Source organism: Tamandua tetradactyla, chromosome 10 (genome assembly GCF_023851605.1).
Source record: "Tamandua tetradactyla isolate mTamTet1 chromosome 10, mTamTet1.pri, whole genome shotgun sequence".
Lineage (NCBI taxonomy): Eukaryota > Metazoa > Chordata > Mammalia > Pilosa > Myrmecophagidae > Tamandua > Tamandua tetradactyla.
The window spans coordinates 45,691,336-45,715,687 of NC_135336.1; the positions used below are offsets into that span (position 1 = coordinate 45,691,336).

Here is a 24,352-nt window from a genome sequence, read left to right on the forward strand (position 1 = left end):
TAAGCACTGACCTTTTGACTTTACTGGGAGAGGACAAATGGAGGCCTGTGCCCTATAGCCTCTGCCCTCTGTGCCTTTTTTTCCTTTACTGATTTTATTTGGTATGCTTTCACTGTAATACACAATAAGCATGAGTGTAACAGCTTTCCTGAGTTAGAACCTTGGTAGTTCTTGGGAATTCTCAATATAGTCACTAGTGACCTCGAGTTGTTAAATCTAATGGACAATTCTCTGACCTCACCCCTTTGGTACCTCATTTCTCTCCCAAAACACCTTCTTCTGTTGGAGCCGAGAAACACACTTGCCCAGTTTTCCTACTGCTCTGTCTGCCCCTTCTCAGTATCCTCTGCTGCCTCCTTCTCTTCCATCTGATAATATTAATAAAAATCAATATTGTGGTATTAATATTCAAAATAAATTTATAAATTCCTAATTTTCCTGGCTGGCAGTCAGTAAAGCCTGTGAGACATGGAATTAAGGAATAATTCCTATGGTAGCCCCAGAATTTTAGGCCCTTCTGAATACTACTTTCTTTAATTCTTATGCCACCTATTGGGTTCTATTTAAACTTTCTCACCTTTCCAAATAAATATTTATTCATTTTTTCTACATTTTTTTACCTCTCCATGTTTACAATTACAGACGCCTATAGAGCTCTTCCATAATGTTCACATTCATTCATTTAACATTCATGGCTACACTGTATCTGTGTACCAATTGCTGGCCAGGGATAGAGAAGCATATGAAAGACAATTGCTGCCCTCAAGATACTTTCAGTCCATTGTAGGATTCTGACAAACAAACCAGTAATGGCAACGTGGTATGAAAAGTGTTCTGACCAAAGCAGCAATGCTTCAGTGTTCTGAATCAGCCCTAAGACTCTGAATCCCCCAAACCAACAAAAGAGCACTTAAATAAGCTCTCGTGGCTCACCTCTTTATTTCTTCAGTTAAGCAGACAATGTGCTCCTGCATTCTACGCAGCCGAATTTCATAACGTACATCTCTGGCTTCAGGGTTGTACTTTCTGGCATAAAAGCCTCGCCAACAGGCCTGAAGCTTGGTAGCTGCTTCATTCAATTTCAGAAGGGAAACTTTATCTTGCTCCAAAGATCTCTGGCTTAAAATCTTGCAGGGAAGTTTCTCTGAAGCTGTCTGGGATATGGTTTCTTCACTATCTGGCCGTGAATGGACACCAATGTGTCCTACTAATTCAGGATACGATGTAAGACTTGGGTTGTCTTCCTTCAAGAAAGCTCTGGCTATTGTTGGGTCAGGACAAGGTAACAACCCAGCTTTTTCATTTATCTCTGTACTAATTTCATGTTTCATTTTTCTAACAGAATTCTCATTTGTAACCTGTATAACCTTTTTCTCTTCTTTATCCAAGTCCTGGTTTTCCATCCCTTTCACAGATTCATCTGTAACACCATTATCTTCTAGGCCCAAGTTAATGTCTTGTAGCCTCGGCTCAACTGTAGGTGATACTGGAGATAGTCCTGATGTAACAGGCATAAAAGTAGATTCTGAAGAGAGAAGACTACAGTTTAACTTGTCCTCATCTGTTTGTGTATCTTCTAGGTGCAGATCATTTCGAGAATATCTTGTAGAATGTACAGAAGCTGGAAAGTTATTCCTAGCAGCATACAATTGCTCATCATTATCACTTATCCCAATCCAAGAATTGAATTTGATGATGGGTTCTAAAGGAAACAATGTATCACTTAAACCACTAAATATTTAAGGAGTTTGTTATTTTTTATACCTAAACCATCAAATTAAACGTCTTGAAGAAAACGGATTCTTGCAAAAATCAGAAGAATAATCAAGGTATCAGGTCTATACAAAAGGTAGTAGTCCTCTAACTTCTTAAAAATTAGAAATAAATATTAATAATATACATACACATATATGTATACACATACACACATATACATGACCGAAATGATCACTTAAGTTAACAAACTAATAAAAATATGAGCTTTTAACATTTTATGATACCCAACATATCAAACAACTTGAAGAAAAAGAATCAAGGATAAATTAGTATTTTACCGCTTTCCTGGACTATTTGGCTATCTTGAACAGGATATGAATGCTCAGACAAAAGAGGTGCCTTTGTGTCAAAAGCAGCAAATGGAGACAACTCTTCATTTTGGCTTTGGTTCATCAACTGCCTCTGGTGAAACCTAGAAACCAACATCTGATATTACTTAAAACACCCACATACACACACGACAACTTTTTTATGCTTCCTAGGTAATGATGTCCAAAAGGTGAAAGCTCACAAGCTTTAAAAGTAAGTACCTTTCATGATATATTACTCATATCTGAGTAAACCAAAAAGGAGGATCCTCAATCACAAGTTCATGGTTGAAGCCAAGACCCAGAGAATCTCAAGGAGATGTAATAACCATCAAGGCAACCAGAGTCCCATCATCAAACAGATGTATAAATTCTTGTCTTCTTATTTTGCATAATATCATTCAAAATTTTTAACTTTTAATCTAAAAAGTAATTCATAAACATGACTTTTTAAAAAAGATTTAAAAATATTAAAGATACTATAAGAAGTGAGTTATTTCCCCATCTCTGACCAGCTCTTTTCCTCTATAGATTCAATCACTGATAACAGATTCTTAAGCATCCTTCCAGAAAAAATTTTAATGCATCTATTAGTATTTATAGATAGGATTTACCCTATGTATTACTTTGCAGCTCACTTTGTTCATTTAATAACATTTCTTGTAGAATTTTTATCAGCACATTTGAATCTAATTAATTCTTTTAATAGCTTCATAGTGTACCATTGTGCCTATTATTCATATTTGTTTAACCAGTTGCCTATTGATCAAATTTACATTGTGCATCCTTCCAGAAAAAATTTTAATGCATCTGTGGTAGTTAGAGTCAGTTGTCAACTTGGCCAGGTGAAGGCACCTAGTTCTGTTGCTGTGGACATGAGCCAATTGTATGTAAACCTCATCTGTTGCTGATTACATCTGCAGTCAGCTAGGAGGCATGCCTGCTGCAATGAATGATGTTTGACTTAATTGCTTGGTACTTAAATTAGAGAGCACAATGTACCACAGTCCAAGTAGCTTGGCATACCTCATCTCAGCACTCAGAGCTCAGCCCAGGCCTTCGGAGATGCAGAAAGGAATCACCCTGGGGAAAGTTGTTGGAGCCCAGAGGCCTGGAGAGAAGGCCTGCAGAGATTACCCTGAGCCTTCGCACATCAGAAAGAACTTCAGATGGAAGTTAGTTGCCTTTCCTCTGAAGAACTAATGAAATAAATCCCCTTTTATTAAAAGCCAATCCATCTCTGATGTGTTGCATTCCGGCAGCTAGCAAATTAGAAAAGCATTTATTAGTATTTATAGATAGGATTTACCCTATGTATTATTTTGCAGCTCACTTTGCTCATTTAATAATATCTCTTGCAGAATTTTTCTTTATCAGCACATTTGAATCTAATTCATTCTTTTAACAGCTTCACAGTGTACCATGTGCCTATTATTCATATTTGTTTAAGCAGTTGCCTATTGATCAAATTTACATTGTTCTCATTCTTTTATTATTGCAAAGCTATTGAAAACTTATACATATAAGTTTAGGAACATATGAAAATATCTCTAAAAAAATCTTAGAAATGAAATTTTTATATCAAAAATGGATGCATTAAAAAAAAATGGATGCATTTAAAACTTGGATAGTACCAAATCGCCCTCAAAAAACTCCATTATCAAACCTGAGTTCCACTAACATTGCTTAAAAGCGAACGTTTCCTTCCCTGTATCAACACAGTACAATATAACTTTGTAATCCTAGTAAACGATATAAAAAAAAAGGCATCTCCATTAAAAAAAAAAGTAAGTACCTTCATTCATCTCCAAATTATAAAACCTCATTTGAAAACACTGGATAGAAAAGGTAAAGAAAGATATTTTTCAATGACATATATAGATAAACTCAGACACACATACACATTTGAAGGCAAGATCTCTAATAAAAACAGAGAGACCATTGCATGCTTCTAGCTGTACTTTTTAATACTACTGTTTAAAAACCCATATGAGTAACTGGTGGGGACATGTTGGAGTTTTCTGTATGGGTTTTTGTATTATTTTTGCAAATGTCTAAGCTTGAGATTATTACAATATTAAAAATTTAAAAAAATAATAAATGAAACATTTACATTAACAGGACAATTAAACTTTTTAAAATCCCATTTCCCCAAACTGCTTGGTTCTCCATGCTCAAGTGATCAGCAATGCAGTTTTAATGTTGTAGAGAAAGGTGGATGGTTCAACTGCATGGTTCTACTGCCCTGTAGGACTGCCTCAGTGACAAGGAGCCCAAATGCCCAGGATGGGGTCTGCAGCATTTGCCTCAGGCCTACTAATTGGGCCTACTAACACAGTAGGAAAATCTCAAGGGTATTTCCACTTGTTAATTTATCAGCTCTTATAAATAGATGGGTTTACCTTTGCTTGCTCAGAATCTTCTCTAGTTTGGCATCCTCTGCAGTTTGAAGACCCAGTGCAGATGTGAGAGGACAGACTGTAGCCAGATATTGGACAAGCTGAATGTGCTGTCCAGGCCGATATGCCCTCCCCTTGCCTTGACTATAGAGCCATTCAGCTTTCAAACTGGAATTGAGGAAAATAAAGAAGAGGAGATAGCATAAGTAGACAGATACACTTTTAAGAGCTCTTCTTAATTAATCTTTATAACACCATAGGATGTTTTTCAAAAATAAAATTCACCCAAGTTTTTTAAAGTCTATCCTTCTGACCCACTCCCCTTACTCTGTTTGTTTGTTTTCTTCTTGGCTTTGACAAAAGGGATTTATTATGTATAAATTTATACTTCTGAGACCATGAAAATGTCAAAATTAAGTCATCAAGAAAAGCTGTTTCTCTCAGGAAAGGCTGCTGCCATCCAGGGTTCCTCTGTCACATGGGAAGGCATATGGCGGCTTCTGCTGGTCCTTCTCTCCAAAATATTTCTAGGCGTTTCTCTCTTAGTTTCTCCAAGTTCTCTCCAAAATGTCTCTGCATTTTATCTTCTTATAAAGGACTCCAGCAAGGGAATTAAGACCCACCTTGAATGAGTTTGGTCACATTTCCATGGAAACAACCTAAGCAAAAGGTCCCACCCAGAATAGGTTTGCACCCATGGGGATGGACTAAAAGAATATAGGCTTTTCCGGGGTACATAACAAATTTAAACCATCACAGTCCTCTTTGGACCCTCAGCACTTACACAGAAGATGCTCAATACATGTTTATTGGATTGAGGGATACCAAATAAATAATACAAAAAAGCTCTTCTATGCACAAGTCACTCAAACAAATTGAAATTACCTGCTAGGCCACCTCCGCGGTTTAAAAGAACATTTCTGTCCCATTCTTTTGTCTTTGCATCTTTGTTCATATTTCTAAAACTATGGAATCCTTTTACCGATCCAGAAAAGGAAAACTGGTGTTTAACTTAATATCATGTACCCAGCCTGTTTATGTGAACACTCAGAAGCATTTCAATGCATTCATCTTCACACTTCCAGGACAGCTTTTATATTAAAGTCCCCTTATTCTAATATATTTTAACCTTTTGTCTTGCTTGGAGTCACTTCCATAAAGTTGCATTAGGGATTCTAAATACTTTTAAATTATTTTCAAAAAAGCAATGAGTATTCCATCCACAGACACTGTCAAATTGAAGAATCTAAATACAATAATTGTGTTTAAACCCATGAGTTTGAATTCATAATGACATTTTTTTAAATAAACAAAATTAACTGGTCACAATTGGAAGATACTAGTGAATCACCAAATCATTACTGCTAAAAACAGGGTATAAATTAAATATTATTCTACCTTTCCTATACATGCTATACCAATGCACAACCAAATGCTTACTACATAGTATTCCAGCTAATAAATAAATGAATGCTAGAAATAAAATTTCACTATTTTGCAACCCCTAATAAATTAATAGATCATGAGAAACAACTAGACATTGTGTGCCTCTGAAAAACCTACAAAACAGTCCTCCAACCACACCCCCAAATCAAACTTGAATCTGATCAAACATCCACAGCCAACTAACAATTTACAGGAAATACAGAAGAAAGAAGAACATGTAAAAGGGCACAGGGATAGAATCAGTAAAATAAGCAGATAGTGGAAAAATCTATAGGACCAATAATCTGATTTCTTTAATAGCAACCAAAAACAGAGAAAAGAAAACAAGGAATTTATCAGAGGGAGGAATTTCAGATTACAATCGATTTAAGAGGCCTGTAAATAGATTAAAATAGACTTAAGAGGGGTGTAAAAGTTTTAGTAATGGATGGTGGTAATGGCAGGAGAGCATTGTGAAAGTAATTAACAGCACATAATTCTGCATTTGAATACAGGTAAAGGGAGAAATTTTAGGTTGTACATATGTTACTAGAATAAAAAAATTGTAAAATTCCACAAGATTGTATAACACAATGAACCCTATTATAAATGAAGGACTCCAGTTAATAGTACAATTTATTATAAAACTGTTCTTTCATGAATTCTAACAAATGGACCACACTACTGCAACGTGTGAATAATAGGATGGTATAAGGAAACTCTGTATTTTATACATGATGTTTCTATCAATCTAACAAGTTCTCAAATTAGAAAAGAGAGCAAAAGACAGCATCTTGGACATCCAGCCAAGTGGAGTCTACCAAGGACTCCACCCCTATCTGTAATATGAATGCAATCACATGAGATCCCAGGTGAGACACCCCTAGTTCAGCATAGCCAACTCATAGAACCATGCAATAATAATAGTTTTAAACTGCTGAAAAAAAGAAAGAGAAAGAAACTTGCATATCAACTAATTGCAAGGTACACCCTTATTTGGATACTTACTCAAAAAACTGATTTAAAAAATGTATTTTCTGAAATGGCTTGAAATATAAGCACTGACTGAATAACTGATGCTATTAAGGAATTATTAAGGAATTATTATTATTGTAATTTTAAATTCGAAATAATAGTATTGTGATTATGCTTTTTTTTAGAAGAGTCTTTTCTCTCAAGATAAATACAGAAATACTCAAAGATGAAATGATGTTTTCTGAGATTTGCTTCAAAATAATAAGGGAGAGGCTTCATCCAGGAAAATGGAGGAATAGGGAGATGCAGGGTTCACTTCTCTTCAAAATGGCTAATGGACAGGCAGAAACCATGCAGAATAAGTCCTCTCAATAACTACCACCAGTTGCTACTACAAAAAAGTCCAGGAAGAACGTTTATGTTGTATCTATGAATTCATGCAATGTATGTTGAGAGGTAATGAAACAAAGCATGGTGAAGAGAATAAAGTCATCTCAATTTTCACTATTCCCTCTAATTCTACCCATCTCATTCACATCCTAGCTCCTTATTTGCCCTAAAGCTCTGACTTCACTGATCTTGTGTCAGGATCTAGAAAAGCCCATCCTGCAAGAATCTCAGCTCTAAGCCACAGAAATAATCAATTATCTAGAGATGCTGGAGGCCCCACTTCTGCTGATTCACAGATAAAAGAAGGGGAGAGCTAATCACTATGCCTGCTACCAGTTCTAAACTTGTAGCCGTTTGTTATAAAGAGTAGTTGAGGTCTAAGGTATTATTAATACTGCTTTTAAATATATAATGGGTTGCAAGATTTGGGGGATAATCTGAAGCCCTAAGCACCATCCATAACATGGCTGCTATGCAAAAATGTGTGCTAACCCACAAACAACTAATAAAGAGAAGATCTTTTAGAAACTAAATTGTTGTATATTGGGTATAAAGTTACACTCATTAGCCTCAACCTCTGGGCTAATATTTATTTCTTCTCCTTTTAGGAAAGAAAAGAAAATCCTAAATAACCAGTACATTGTCTCCTGCATGGCTTTATCTTCATTTTAAAATGTACATTTTAAGAAATTAAATCTGTAACAGTTAGAAATGACCCCTTCAATAAATTTCATAATAAATGTGATGTCAAAGAGGTCATGTTTACCTTTCTTTCTGGGAAATCATGTATCCATCTAGGACTCTGAGGTTTAGGCACCAGCTGACCATATATGGCCGATAGTCGAACCCTGGAATGGAAGGTGTTGACATCACACAAGGATTGTTCATGATCGACAACTGTTCCAATTCAGTTAAGAATGCCAAAAAAGAGATCTGGAACAAAGGATATCTTTGTTGAATAAAATGGACTATTAAATGGACTATTCAGTGTAAGCACAGATTTTCCACTGATGACCCAATCTTGGCAGCATTTGAGAATGAAATAATTTCTCTCTTGTTCTGAGAAACCACAAGCAACACTCTTTAATTATCCACTGACTTCCAAACTTCCAACAATCTGATGATCAGTCTTTGTTGTACAAAGTCCCTTAGAAAGTATTAGCACTTTACCCTAGCAGAGAGAACCCTGGTTTAAAAACATAATCAGCCAAAGATATGGTGCTTTATTAACCCTTTTAATGCACATGTTCCTCTACCACCAATCACCTCCTAATGCAATGAGAATTGTAACACAAGAAAGGAAATTAAGAAAAAGTAGAAAGAAAAGTAATGATGTCTATAGCTCAATGCTTCATCCTGATAGTAGTTTCTTCCAAGATGCTCACAATCTAAAAGTGAGCCCACCACCTACTTCTGGGTATCTCCTAGATTCCCAGCTTCCCTGATCCCATAAAATACCTTCAAATTTTACCTCACTTAAGTCTCGGATTTCATTTTCTGCCAAGGAAAGTATAGCAAGACTCCTGGGTAGATAAGCAGCTGCCATTCTAAGAGAGGTGATGATGTTTCCATGTAAAAGGAGGGTCTTGAAAGTAAAAACAGGATGAATTGTAAATAAAACAATTACAAATTAACTGGTCTATTTTAACAGTAATGCTGTATATAAGATTTTTAAAAAACAGGATCCATTCTGTTGTATTTCTTATGCATACAAATCAAAACCTGTTAAGGTTAAAAAGGGTCTAGGTGATCTTCTGGTTCAACTTCTTTTCACAGCAGCATCCTAAGTCCATGAAAGTTGAAAGACTTACCCAAAAACACATGCTTGGTGTAGCAACTATCATATAGTGAGGCTTACAATATTAGACATCAAGATGTTTTCAACATGCTTGTTAATTTTCTTTTAAAAATCAAACCAGGGACTTCCGGGTCAAGATGGCGGCTTAACAACATGCACATTTTAGTTCGTCCTCCAGAACAACTACTAAATAACCAGAAACAGTACAGAACAGCTCCTGGGGCCACGTCAGTGACCGGACACACAGTGTACCCCAGTCTGGACCAGCTGGACCGGCTGTGAGCACCCCCCAGAACCTTGAGTTCCCAAAGCTGCGGCGGCCAGTGCCCCTCCCCCACAGGCTGCTTCCCAGAGGGGAAAGGAAAGGACTTTACCAGCAGCAGGGAATGGGCACAATCAAATAACAATTGTGGAACTAATTAACAAATTCTGAATACTAAAAATAGGCCCCCAGCTTAGGTGAACCTGATCAAAGTGGAGGTTGCTCATTTTTGCCCCAGCGCCAAGGGGGCAGGACTGACAGAAAAAGGGGGAAAAAAAAAAGAAGGAAACAGAAGTTTTTTGTGGCTGTGTATCTACAAAGGCTTGACTGCCTCTAGATACAGCGGCAGGACTTTTCAGGCTGCAACTGCTCCAGGCACAGGCAGAAGTGAGCTCTTTTGGGGGCTTATCTGGACCCTGTGCCTTCCACAGGGGAGGGGTGAAGACGCACCCAGGTGGGATCCCTTCCTCAAGGAATTCAGACACCAGGGCTTGGTAATTTGAAGCCATTAAAACCAGCCTACAACCTCTCCTCTGCCTTCACCATGCCCCCAGCAGGGAGAGTCTGCCAAAGTTAAAGGTACCGCATCATCTTATGCTGGTGGGACCTGCAGTCAGACAAGCGCCACACACAGGGCAGGATAAGAAAAACAGAGTCCAGAGACTTCACAGGAAAGTCTTTCAACCTGCTGGGTCTCACCCTCAGGGAAAACCGATGCAGGTGACTCTTTCCTCCTGATAGGAGGCCAGTTTGGTCTGGGAAAATCTGGCTGGGGTCTATAATATCTAAATAGACCCTCCTAAGTGTGTGTGGGGGGAAGGCACCACACAAGCAGGGCAAGAAACAAGAAAACAAGAACTGAAAAATTCTCCTCTGTTAAACAAAACTTAAGCTAAAGGTCCAGATAAAGCTGAACGGAATGTCAAAGAACAGGTAGACAACAAATTCATCTAGCAAGAAAACCTTGGATAAAAGAAGTGAAAGCAATCTCCAGAATAAACTAATTAAGGTAATTAAATGCCTAGACGCCAGCAAAAAATAACAAATCACACTAGGAAAACTGAAGATACGGCCCAGTCAAAGGAACAAACCAACAATTCAAATGACATACAGGAGCTGAAACAATTCATTCAGAATATACGAACAGACATGGAAAACCTCATCAAAAACCAAATCAATGAATTGAGGGAGGATATAAAGAAGGCAAGGAAAGAACAAAAAGAAGAAACTGAAAGCCTGAAAAAACAAATCACAGAACTTATGGGAATGAAAGGCACAGTAGAAGAGATGAAAAAAACAATGGAAACCTACAATGGTAGATTTCGACAGACAGAACATAGGATTTCTAAACTGGAGGACGGAACATCTGAAATCCGACAAGAAACAGAAACTATAGGAAAAAAAATGGAAAAATATGAGCAGGGACTCAGGGAATTGAAAGACAATATGAAGTGCACGAACATACATGTTGTGGGTGTCCCAGAAGGAGAAGAGAAGGGAAAAGGAGGAGAAAAACTAATGGAGGAAATTATCACTGAAAATTTCCCAACTCTTATGAAAGACTTAAAATTACAGATCCAAGAAGTGCAGCGTACCCCAAAGAGAACAGATCCAAACAGACATACTCCAAGACATTTAATAATCAGAATGTCAGAGGTCAAAGAGAAGGAGAGGATCTTGAAAGCAGCAAGAGAAAAGCAATCCATCACATACAAGGAAAGCCCAATAAGACTATGTGCAGATTTCTCAGCAGAAACCATGGAGGTGAGAAGACAGTGGGATAATATATTTAAATTATTAAAAGAGAAAAACTGCCAACCAAGAATTCTATATCCAGCAAAATTGTCCTTCAAAAAATGAGGGAGATATTAAAACATTTTCAGACAAAAAATCACTGAGAGAATTTGTGACCAAGAGACCAGCTCTGCAAGAAATACTAAAGGGAACACTAGAGACAGAAGACAGAAGAGAGAGGTGTGGAGAAGAGTGGAGAAAGGAAGACTATGAGTAAAGGTAAAAAGAAGGAAAATTAGATATGACATATAAAATCCAGAAGGCAAAATAGTAGAAGAAAGTACTACCCATGCAGTAATAACACTGAATGTTAATGGATTAAACTCTCCAATCAAAAGACATAGTCTGGCAGAATGGATTAAAAAACAGGACCCATCTATATGCTGTCTCTACTCAAAGGACACGAGCCAAGGACACAAATGGACATTTACACACCAGTGTTTATAGCAGCATTATTAACAATTGCCAAGAGATGGAAACAGCCAAAATGTCCATCAACAGACAGCTGACTAAACAAACTGTGACATTTACATAAGATGGAATATTATGCAGCCGTAAGACAGAATAAAGTTATGAAGTATGTAACAACATGAACGGACCTTAAGGACATTATGCTGAGGGTGATTAGCCAGAAACAAAAGGACAAATACTGTATGGTCTCACTGATCCAAACTGACATTCGTGAATAAACTTGGAATATTTCCTTGGTAACAGAGACCATCAAGAGATAGAAATAGGGTAAGATATTGGGTAATTGGAGCTGAAGGGATATAGATTATGCAACAGGACTGAATATAAAAACTCAGAAATGGACAGCACAATATTAACTAACTATAATACAATTATGTTAAAACACTGAATGAAACTGCATATGAGAATGATAGAGGGAGGAGGGCTGGGGCATAAATGAAATCACAAAGAAAGACGATAAAGATTGAGATGGTGTAATCTAGGAGACGATAAAGATTGAGATGGTGTAATCTAGGAATGCCTAGAGTGTATAATGATAGTGACTAAATGCACAAATTTAAAAATGTTTTTGCATGAGGAAGAACAAAAGAATGTCATTACTGCAGTGTGCTGAAAATAGATGGTAATTAATATTTTAAAATTTCAACTAATGTGTGAGACTAAAGCAAAAAATGTTTATTTGGTACAAATCTATACTTTGACTAGTGCATCTCCTAATATAACTTATGTAGATAGTTGATTGAACACCTTAAGTACATGGAACTTTGTATAGGACATGAAATTTTGTTGGTTTGTCCAGGTGATGCCCTGATGAATCCCAGAGTGATTTGATCAGTGAGTGGAAAAGTATTTGCAAAGTCCCCTTCAGGGAATCATGAGAACGGTAGAAAACTCAACTTCCCCAAGCTGAATTCTTGATATTCTCACATGCAGTTTGGACAACCAAAGCTATAGGCTGAGCCCCAGTCTTGGGGGTTGTTCATATGAAACTTAACCCCATAGGGGATAGGTCAAGCCTACTTAAAATTAAGCCTGAGTCACCCCCAAGAGAACCTCTTTTGTTGCTCAGATATGCCTCTCTCTCTCCAGCCAACACAGCAAGCAGACTCATCACCCTCCCCCTGTCTACGTGGGACATTACTCCCAGGGGTGTGGATCTTCCTGGCAGCGTGGGACAGAAATCCCAGAATGAGCTGAGATTCAGCATCAAGGGATTGAGAAAAACTCTAGAATGAGCTGAGACCCAGCATCAAGAGATTGAGAAAACCTTCTCGACCAAAAGGGGAAAGAGTGAAATGAGACAAAGTGTCAATGGCTGAGAGATTCCAAACAGAGTCGAGAGGTTATCCTGGAGGTTATTCTTATGCATTAAGTAGATATCACCTTGTTATCCAAGATGTAATGGAGAGGCTGGAGGGAACTGCCTGAAAATGTAGAGCTGTGTTCCAGTAGCCATGTTTCTTGATGATGATTGTATAATGATATAGCTTTCACAATGTGACTGTGTGATTGTGAAAACCTTGTGTCTGATGCTCCTTTTATCTACCTTGTCAACAGATGAGAGGAACATATGGAATAAAAATAAATAATAGGGGGAACAAATGTTAAAATAGATTTAGTTTGAAATGCTAGTGATCAATAAAAGGGACCATCAGTAAGGGGTATGGCCTGTAAAATTTTTTTTTCTGTTTGTTATATTTTTCTGTTGTCTTTTTATTTCTTTTTCTGAATTGATGCTAATGTTCTGGGAAATGATCATGATGATGAATATGCAACTATGTGATGATATTGTGAATTGCTGAGTGTATGTGTTGGGAATGTTTGTTTCTTGTAATTTTTTTTAATTAATAAAAAATTAAAAATTAAAAAATCAAACCAGGGTGAGCAAAATGAAAGAAAAAATTCATTACAACAGTCATGTATACAGTAAGATTTCCAAAAGAGAAAGAGAAAGATAACCCATAACCTATAATCTGCAACTATATTCTCTTGGTAACTCAAAGCTCAAGGAATGTAGCATATGCTACTTGAAGATGAAGCTGACTTAAATTAAATCAACAACATAATTTAATTATAAATCATAATTTATAATTCACTCCTATGAAACTTAGTACTGCAAAGGATAGGGTAAGCCCATTTAAAATTAGGTCTAAGAGTCACCCCCAGAGAATTCTTTTGTACTCAGATGTGGCCTCGCTCTCTAAGCTGACACATTTAATTATTATTAAAGAATAAATCCAAGACTATGAATATTCAGGGTTCTGATAAGATAATCATGCCTACATTTCAAAAAAATAAGATCATCTTTATTTAGTTCATCTGAAATCCCTTGGCATCTATTGGTACAATGTTTACAGCTGAAAATTATTTCTATTAAAGACATAGAGGAAACTGAGCTAACATATTACTCCCACAACTTAATGACTCCAACTAATGCTAATAATATCCAATAAAGAATAAATATGGAAAAAGCCCTATGCATTTTTTAAGCTATGATTCCAATTGCTACTTATTTAACTCCATGCTATATTCCCCTCCATAAACAGTGCTAAATGCTGAGGACTTTCTTTTTTTTTTAGTTAAAATGAAATTAGTTTTGATAACTTACTAATACCTACTAAAACAGTAATCCTGATCATCAAAAAACAGACTCAAGTTCAGGGATGATTACTCTCAATTTCATTAACACATTATATATTATATCACTAAAGCTACTAGCATTGACTCGTTGGGCATGAAGCAACTCCACCATATCTGAAGGATGATAAATAAGGAATTGACTTTAATTATACTGACCCACTTCACACAAAATAAATCAGTTCTAGAAACTAAGAGCAAAAAGTTTCATAACAATGTTTCAAAAGCTGAAAAAATGATCAGACGTCGAGTAGAGATATGAATAAAGCTGATCTGGATAGAACCAAGGTATATCAGAAGCCTGGGTAAAGGATGATATCATCCACATGTTAAAACTTCAACTTCTGTGTGGGTCAAAAGGCAGAGATGTTTATTTGGTGCAAAATTTATATTTTAGGTAGTGCATTTCCTAATTTAACTTGTATGGTCGGTTTAGTTAACACTGTAAGTTCACGCAAGCTTGAAAAGGGCATGAGATTTTGTTGGCTTTCCCAGGTTAGAATGATGCCCTGATAAATCCCAGAGTGATATGGGCAGTGAATTTTGCGAAGGTATTTGCGAAGTCCTCTTGGGGGAATGGGGAGAAGGAGGGAAATATTCAACTTCCGCATTTGGAGAATTGCTGATATTCTTGCAAGCAGTGGGGACAACCAAATCAATAGCCTAAGCCCTCGATCTTGGGGTTCGCCCCTATGAAACTTAGTCCTGCAAAGGATAGGCTAAGCCCATTTAAAATTAGGTCTAAGAGTCACCCCCGGAGAACTCTTTTGTTACTCAGATGCGGCCTCTCTCTCTAAACTGACACAGCAAATGAACTCAGTGCCCTCCCCCACAATGTGGGACTGACTCCCAGGGGTGTAAATCTTCCTGGTAATGTGTGACAGAAATCCCAGGATGTGCCGGGACCCAGCATCAAGGGATTGAGAAAACCTTCTTGACCAAAAGGGGGAAGAGAGAAATGAGAAAAAATAAAGCTTCAGTAGCTGAGAGGTTTCAAAGTCAAGAAATTATTCTGGAGGTTATTCTTATGCATTATATAGATACCACTTTTTAGTTTATGGTGTACTGGAGTGGCTAAAGGAAAGTATCTGAAACTATAAATCTGTGTTCCAGTAGCTATGTTTCTTGAAAATTATTGTATAATGATATAGCTTTTACAACGTGACTTTATGATTGTGAAAACATGTATCTGATGCTTCTTTTATCCAGGGTATGAGTAAAAAATATAGATAAAAAATAAACAATTAACAGTTGGGACAAAGGTTAAAATAAATTGGGTAGATGGAAATACTAGTGGTCAAAGAGAGGGAGAGGTAAGGAGTATGGGATGCATGAGTTTTTTCTTTTTTCTTTCTTTTTCTGGAGCGAGAAAAATGTTCTAAAAAATGATCATGATGATGAATACACAACTATGTGATGATACTGTGAGACACTGAATGTACAATATATATGGAATGTTTGTATGTTAAGCTTTACCAATAAAAAAATTTTTTTAAAAAGAAATTAGAATGAATACTTACTAGTATGTCATTTTAACATGATTTGGGTATATTAACAATATAAAATAGGATTACTGTTGAAAGATTCATAATACTTCAATTAATTTGGAAAAGGAAATACTTTAATCTTGCAATCTTTTCCATATAGACAAAATTACATGACCAAAAACATTTCTGGGAAAGTTACTCTACTAAGTTATGTATTTTCATTAATTTGGAAATACAGAATTATTTACTTTGAGATAACAGGAATAAGAAGTGAAATACAATACAGGCAAAAAATAATAATAAAGGCTCTGTCTACACAATGTTCCCTCCAAAATGGGTGGTAAATCATAATATTATACCAAATTTAGCTACTGAAGTCTCAGAAGAGCTACCATAGTCGTGTTCAAAGATGCAGCAAAAGGGATATTTCTTTGAAAGCAAAGATATGCAAATGACAATTTAAGTAAGTAGGCCAATTAGGATGGGGTCTACAAAGAATGACTAAACACATAAATAAAAGGAAGGATTCTCAATGTGTAACAAAGTTCCAATTATATCAATAAACTATGAGGTCCAACTTCTTCTGAACATTGAATTTTTCTATGAAAAGAGTGTACAAAATTAAAACTTATCAAAAGTTTTTTAAAAAAAGAATGCTTGTATGTTAAGTTCTAGTAATAAAAATATTTTTTTTTAACGTTCCATACTTAAATTCTAGTACTCAAAAAGAATTTTCATCACAATGAGCACAATCTGTTCTTCATATAAAGCAGGCTGATTTTAGGTCAAGGAGATCACTTCTCTTGGTATTTTGGTTTGAAATTTCAAAAGCAATATGATCAGAAAACACTTACCTTCAGGGAGACTAATTTAGATAGATCACCAATCTGGGGGATGTTATTGTCTGATAAATCGAGGTGCTGTAAAGCTATGCAGCTACTGATTTGTTCCATGGCCTACAGCAAAAAAAGCATCACATTACTTCATGCACACAAAATCAAAATATGAATAGGGCTTAGCAAAAGAAAGAGGAGACAGTGCTAACAGAATCTGGTAAAGCGGCATATTATAAGCTTTTACCTTCATTTTCCCTCTAAGAACAGAAGGCTACAAAGGGGCTTATACCACCCCAGATATTTACAGATTGAAGCAACTTCAGTGATGACAAATGACAATTTATACATCATAGAGTTTATCAGTTAAGGATGGAGCCAGAATGCCTGGATTTAAATCCTGGCTCTACAACTTTCTGGCTGTGTGACCTTGGTCAACTTGGTTAACTTCTCTGTATTTTAATGCCCTCATCTGTATAATGGGCATAATAGCTATGCCTACTTCACAGCTGCATTGAGACTGAAACAGTCAATATAGTTAAGGTGCTCGGAATAGCATCTAGTACAAATTAAGTACTCAACAAAAGTCAGCTATTAATATCATTTAATCCAACCCTGTCACCTAGCACAATTAAAAATAAGACATTAGAGATATCAATTAACTTACCCAAAATTATACAACTACCAAGTGGGTGGAAACAGGACAAGACTCCACACATCCTGAGTTTTAAAACAGTATGTTCTCATCATACCATTAAACATTTACTTGAGATTCTTTTAGTGTAATATAGTCTCCTTTTTAACACGTTTATTCTACTTTTTGCTCTAGTTTTCTATGTATAATATAGATTCTTCTCATAAAAAAAATTTAGTAAAAAAAATAGAATAGTATACTGCATGACATGTTTTAAATCAAGATTGTTTAAGTTTATGCTAACAGAAATTATTCCTGAAGAGTAAGGAGCAGGTATTTTCACTTTTAAATCTACTTACTTCTATACTGCTTGAAATTTCTTTTTTACAGTTAATACTTTGTAATTTCAAAAACAGAAAAATTCACCTTGAGGTTATTTCCTGCCAAATTCAGCCATTCCAAATGCACTAGCTCCTTCAGCCCCTCCACATAGCCAATACTATTGTGAGGCAAATTTAACACACGGAGTTGGGTCAGTTTGGCCACACCCATCATCCGCACTAGTCGATTATTAGCCACTGACAACTGTGGAAAAGAAACATCACATTATCCTTGGGAATAAAATACATATCTTACTTTCACATTATATTTGTTTAAACAACATACATCTCCAAATACACAAACCCAGTATGTACTTTTCACATATACTGTCGGAATATGCTACAGTGTAAATCTTGGTTTTGTTGTTGTTGTTGTTCCTAAGCAAAGGCAAATAGAAATAAAGCTCAGTGATCAGACTCTTCCAGCCACCAATGAGAAAACATTTTTAACACAACAGCAACTGGAGAAAATAAGTTACACATTAACGGGCTCCTTTTACTTAGTTAAGACCTAGAATAGAGCCAGATGCATAAGGAGTTCAATAAACATTTCTTGAATGAATAAAGAAACTAATAAACTCTACCTAATCATGAGGAAAAAGGGTATCTTAATCACAATATTTTTCCAACATGAAATGTTTTGTTAGCAAAACATTTTTGTTGTTGTTAATTTTTTAATTAAAAAAAACAAACAATACTCTTAGAACCACCAGAAATGGATGCCCTAGTTAGCTTAATCATAGGCATATTTAAATAAAGTATCCATATAATCATTTTAAAGCCTGTGTTCATGCATTTTAAATTGATTTCACAAATCAATTAAAAATGAGGCAACAAGGAAAAAATCTACATATTCAGATAGCAAAGTTCTTAAATTCTAAGTATTTAACACTTACTTAGATACCATTTGACCAGTTGTCAAAACTGTGAAGGTTCTCAAACTATCAAGAAAGTTCTTAAAAATACCAAGTTTGCTATAGTAGTGAGCTATGTTAGCGAATATTTTCAAATATTTGATTTCAGGAATTTATTTTATCTAATATTACTATAATTGCCTATAGTTTTTTTTTAGCACTGCTTCTTTTTTTAATTTACTAATGTAGCATATGTTTCCATCTTCAGGAGAAACTGTCATAAAAACACAAGGCAACAGAGGATGGAAGCCTGAGGGTGGTGGGGACTGAGCGTGCCTCTGGCTGGGGGTCTGTCCGAAGTGGTGCTGTCTCAAGGAAGGCGGAGTAGCCGCCACCAACCTTGACCTCTCTGCAATAACAAGCGAGGTAGGCCAGTGCTGCGGGCCGCACGCAGAGAGGACAGCACCCACCTCTCAGATGTCAGAGAGCTGCGGGGGAGTGATGGCGCTGGGAGTGGCTAAGTGGAAGAGCAGTTCTCTGCGGGGCGTTTAGGCTCTGGGGCAGGGGTGTCGGCTGCTACCGCGTGCACCCCTAGGAGGAGGAGGACCAGCATTTCTGGTCCATCATTAGTGCCTTTCGCAACTACGGGTAAGGAGCCCATGTCGGACCCCTGCCCAGCCGTCTGGGCGCCCGCTGGTTGCCACCGGCTGGAATGGTCGCGCTTCCCTCACTGGCCTTCTAGCCAACACGACCCGGGGGGCGCCTGACCTGGTCGCCTGAGCTGACCTCCACTCCCCTAAGTCACCTCTCACCACCCTAGCCCTTCCCGGCCCCACACGCCCAGGTTCCTGCCGCATCATCTGCTGCTGCTTCTGACCTCAGGATCAAATTAGCTCTCTAGCCTTTCATCTGCGTTAAAGGTTTGGCTTTGAACCCCACTGGTCAGTGGGGGTGACCAGGAAATCAAACAAGTGCTCTGACAATTTAAGGTAGAAGATGATGGTGGTAAAATCTTCCGGTGTTGGGCATAATTTGTCTGTGCTGTCGATGTCCTCCAAACTGAACCTACGGTGAACCCAAGTTCACTACCACGGGATGTGCCACATAGGACACCTATTTTCCCAAACTTACTAATTCTTCAGATAGCAGCATACAATTTCCACCCCCTTGGCACTGTGAACTTACATGCACGTTTGTGGTGAGCGATTGAACGATGCTGCTCAGTATCTTTAACTTGTGGGTGAAACTAAAGGAATAGGGTGGTCTGGAAGTTCTAAAGTTTGCTGATTATTAAGCAGGGACATGTAGTAGAGAAAGCAAGGCAGCATGAGCTGCGTTTATATCTTTCATTCAAATATGTATAGAATACTCACTATAGATTGGGCACAGTGATAGGATCTTTATATATACTCTGTTCTTCACTTATAATTCAATTTCCTATCTTTCACTTTTCTAATAATAGATGTTAAATAGCTTAATCACAAAATTATAATTCCAAGATCTGAAAGGGACTTAATCAACTGGATTAACTGGTAATGGTAACTTTTATTTATGTAAGAGGTATATTCATAGACTGCTGTTCTGAGTCTACAGCTGTGAACAGAAAGACAGATATGACTTCCTACACAGGCAAAACTGTTCTTTAGACTGCCTCCTGCTAAGCTTTATGCAAACTTTTAAAAGATTATTATTACAGGACTTATAGGTTTTACAGAAAATCATGCATGAAAAAAGTTTCATATAATTCCCCTATTATTTACACCTTGCATTAGTGTGGTACATTCGTTACAACTGATGAAAGAACATTATTATAATTGTACTATTATAGTCCATGGTTTACATTGGATTCACTATGTTGTACAGTCCTATGGCTTGTTTTTTAAAAAATTATATTCTAGTAACACGCATACAATCTAAAATTTCCCCATTTAACCATATTCAAATATATAACTCAGTATTGTTAATTAGTTCACAATCTTGTCCCTCTTGTTTGCATTATAGTTGTTTATGTATATAAATCTCTTGCTTTTATGAAAAAAAAAACAAAATAGAAAACAAAAACAAACCTAAGGCAACATTTACTGCTTTCTAGGCCTGTAGAGTAACTTTTTGTCTGGTTATTTTATCGTTTTGTTTACTAATAAATTGGTTAATTTCCCCAGTTAACAATATTTACCTGTAATAATCCTCTGTATTTCTCCAGATTTTCCAGTTTAATAATCTGATTTTTATCCAGGATCAAAGTATGAATATCAGCTTCACATGGTAAATTTTGAGCTAATTTCTGTAGTCCCTGCCCTGACCAATTGACTACTGATCCTTAAAAAGAAAAAGGAAATTGTTAGAAAGCAAATATAATAGCAGTGCATCAAGATGGAATTATACTCATAAAATCGCTATACACTTAGAATTAGAAAAAACTAGAGCACAATAAATATGAAGATTTTAAAACTAAAGCTATCTTGACTTCTAAATCTCCAGATTGATTTTCTTCCTTATAACCGATTCACGAGTTTTTAAATGTCTATAATGTAATATTTTGAAATTCTTCACTCTTAAATATGACCTATTACTTCCATATTTTATAAGGATGGCTTTTAAAAACAGAAATTTTTGAAAGACCTCACGAACCTGCTTACAGCCTGAATTCCAGCGTATCAAAAAGTGGGCAAACTATTTTGAAAATCAAAGTATAGCTCACTCAACTCATCTATGAAACCAGGGCAATATGGTTACTTCATGGGGTTGAGTAAGGATTAAAGGCTCTGGAGCACAGCACTTAATAAAGCACTTTAGTATATGAAAGAGACACATTCAGATTCTCACTCCACCAGTTAGTTACCCACTGTGGTATCCTAAGCAAATTATCTTTTGGGGCTCACATTTCTACTCTGTAAAGTATGGATGATAATAATACCTACTTTATACTATTATTCTACAGAAAAAAATTAAATTATATGAAAAGCACTTAGAACATCATCTGACCCATAAAAAGTGCTCTATAAATGTTAACTGCTATTACTTTCTGTACTTGCTTTGGTGGACAGGGGAGGTGGAGTTAAAAAGAAGCCAATTCAGAAGGGGCAAAGCCAGGGAAATTGCCTATTTGAAATTTATACCCAGATTAAGACGACTGTGGGAAATAATTAAGCTGGCATTGCTAGCCTGGAGGATTTCAACGTTTTCCCATTGTCTCATACCATGTGTGTGTGTGGGGGGGGGGGGGGGGGCATGAGCTCCTCTGAAATTTGATGAGATCTGTGGACTGTCCCAGGAAAATGCACAGCCTTTGCGCACAACTCCAAGGGACTGGCGGGCCTCTTAGAATCATAGACAAGGATTTACCGCCTCCAGATCAGGAGCCTCGGGTCTAAACCACCGAGACAGGCCTCGACCCCGGCCCTGCCCCCACCCCAGACCCGAGCAGTCGTAACCAAAACAAAGAAGCCCAAGCCCAAGCCCCAAGGAGGTACCGCCGGGCCACAGAACCTCCCATACCCCGAAGCTCCGCCGGGCGGCGACCGATCCCTATCTCAGAACCCCGTGGCGGAGAGAAGCTGTAGCATGTGAACTGCGGGACCTGGATCGCATCAAGATTTTATCACGACCACAGGCCACTTACAAGAGCGGCTCAACGTCAGTGCAGGGCAGTGTTTGAAGGAGGATTTCCTGAACATTCTAGGAGAACCGAGGGGAAAATGGGGCGCCTGCAGGGAAAGCGGGAGAAACTCCAAATTTCACTTAAGCAACCGAAAGGCAGAGTGGATGTCCAGGAAAGACAACCGCAGCTCAAAATCCACCGCCCAGCCATCCCCCGGAGGGCGGGAGCCGTGGTATCCGGCCGCGCGAAGTCCCCTGGAGGCTGTAGTCCCCCGGCTCGGCCCTCGCCGCGACGCGGGACAAGTGGGCACAGCCAGGAGACTACCACTCCCAGAAAGCAGCGCGCCCGCCGCCCCCTCAGTAAAGAACTGGTCCAAAGCTGCACCCCTAAACGTAAGAGTCCCCTCTCCAGCACGCAACAATTTGATTCTGCTCACTGGAATAAAGCTTGGGACACAGCGATGGGGATCGTCTTACCTTCTCCCGGAGGCAAACCCGCGTCCGCACGCGCCAGCGCCATACTTCCCGCTTGCTAATAATACCAGGCAACCGACTTCCAGCGGCTCTCTGGAGCTTGTAGGCGGGAGGACAGAGCAGGAAACTATAACTCCCAGAATGCACGGCTCCCACGGCCCCATTGGCTGGCCACGCTGAATGACGCGCAGCCCTGGTTAGTCACTGAGAGATTAAGAGCGCGGAACCTCTATCCAACTGCTTCATTTGACTCATGAGCAAAATGCATTATTAAGTGGTCGTTTCATGCCTTCACTAGATAATTGCGTAATTTGATACTTTTACCGTCGGAATGATTATAAAGATATTACTTAATGCAGATTAATTTGACTTTACTGCCTCTTTTTTGTTCCAATAAGCTGAAAGAATTGAAAGTTTTCAAATACTCTAGAGGATTTGACCTGATCTTGTGATAATCAAAGCAAATACATTTTATTTGAAATTTTAGTTAAGTAAAAGGACTTAAAACATGTTGACATAAAAATTTTCTTATGGTATTTTTTTTAGTGGAACTTATCTGAACTTTTGACCTGAGAATGTATTTAATGAGTGAATATGAACTCAGAATTTTCCAGTGAATATAGAAAAGAAATTTAAATGTGTTCTCTAAACTCAGGAAGTACACTGCAGGTTGGGGTAAAGAAGGTGCATAATTACATGCTTAATGTGGTGATTGTGACTACAGACAGTAAGATTGTAGGGAATGAAGAAAAATTGGAAACTAACCTTCAGGGAAGACTTGGTAAAGGAAATGAAACTGACTGAGGATTTAAAAGATAGGTAAACTATAAATAGGTTCAGAATAGAAGGTAAAAAGACATGAATACAGGCTACAGCTGGTAAGCCAGGTGGTAATGAATCTGCTCACTGGTGCCTGAGAGCACCACAGAATTTACAAAGAGAGTTTCCACTTTCAACTATCAATTCTCCCATTCTCTCTTGCAATCTTTATGAAACAGCAATCTCCAGTGTCTCTGATAATTTCTGTTTGGGAAAATACAGTAACCCATCTAGATTTCCAGTCACTTGATTCTAGGAGCATTCCCTCCTTCCCTCTCATTGCACCTGCCTTAACTCCTTTTTTGCCTGTTTCCCACTGTTTTAGCATAAAAGCAAATTTTCTAGCTCTAAAGAGGGAAGTAAGGGTTTTATTTTTTTTCTCTCTCTAACCAAGAGATCTCATAGCCAGAGAACACAAACTTACTTTATACAAAAGCAAACAAGCTTCCACATTGTCTCCTTTCTAACCCTGTGTTTTAGTTTCCTAGGCTGCTCAAGGAAACACCATATAATGGGTCATCTTAAACAATGGGAATTTATTAGCTCACAGTTTGAGGCTAAGAGAAAGTCCAAATCAAGGTATATTAAGCAACACTTTCTTCCCAAGTACTGGCTTTCTGGGGCTGACTACCAATGAATCTTGGTCCTGGGCTCCTCTGTCAGATGACAGTGCACATGGCAGCCTCTCCTGTTGGCTCTTCTCTTCCAGGTTCTGTTGAATTTCACCTTCTTGCTTCTCATGGCCTTTTCTCTTTTTCTGTCTGAATTTCATTCTGCTTACAAGGGACTTCAGTAATAGAGTTAAGATCAAGCCTGATTGAGATGAACTTAACTAAGGTAACCTCATCAAAAGGTCCTATTTACAATGGGTTCACATCCATAGGAATGGATTAAGTTTAAGAAAACAGTTTTCTGGAGCACATACAGCTCCAGACCACCACACCCTGATACCCTAGAATAGGCAGTGAGAATTGAGAAGAGGCTAGCCCAAGGAAAGAGAAAGCAATTGAAATTTTCTCCACCATAGGACAGTAAT

At 37.6% G+C, this 24,352-nt stretch overlaps 1 protein-coding gene across 4 annotated transcripts in view; it reads right to left on the reverse strand.

Annotated features, from left to right (window-relative positions):
• Nucleotides 1–22,623, reverse strand: part of LOC143648451 (centrosomal protein of 97 kDa-like) — a 34,436-nt gene extending 11,813 nt beyond the window's left edge. For 2 of the 4 annotated variants that reach the window (XM_077118523.1, XM_077118520.1), the window contains exons 1-9: nt 22,501–22,623; nt 20,600–20,742; nt 17,616–17,774; nt 16,577–16,678; nt 8,745–8,858; nt 8,040–8,206; nt 4,487–4,651; nt 2,055–2,188; nt 934–1,702 (exon numbers count right to left, since the gene is read on the reverse strand). In XM_077118523.1, coding sequence (XP_076974638.1) covers nt 934–1,702; nt 2,055–2,188; nt 4,487–4,651; nt 8,040–8,206; nt 8,745–8,858; nt 16,577–16,678; nt 17,616–17,774; nt 20,600–20,742; nt 22,501–22,543 — 1,796 coding nt within the window. In that variant the 5' untranslated portion in view covers nt 22,544–22,623. Of the gene's footprint in view, nt 1–933; nt 1,703–2,054; nt 2,189–4,486; nt 4,652–8,039; nt 8,207–8,744; nt 8,859–16,576; nt 16,679–17,548; nt 17,775–20,599; nt 20,743–22,045; nt 22,325–22,500 lie in introns of those variants that run through there. The other 2 variants (XM_077118521.1, XM_077118522.1) reach the window with 2 other exon arrangements.
• Nucleotides 22,624–24,352: the final 1,729 nt, after the last annotated feature.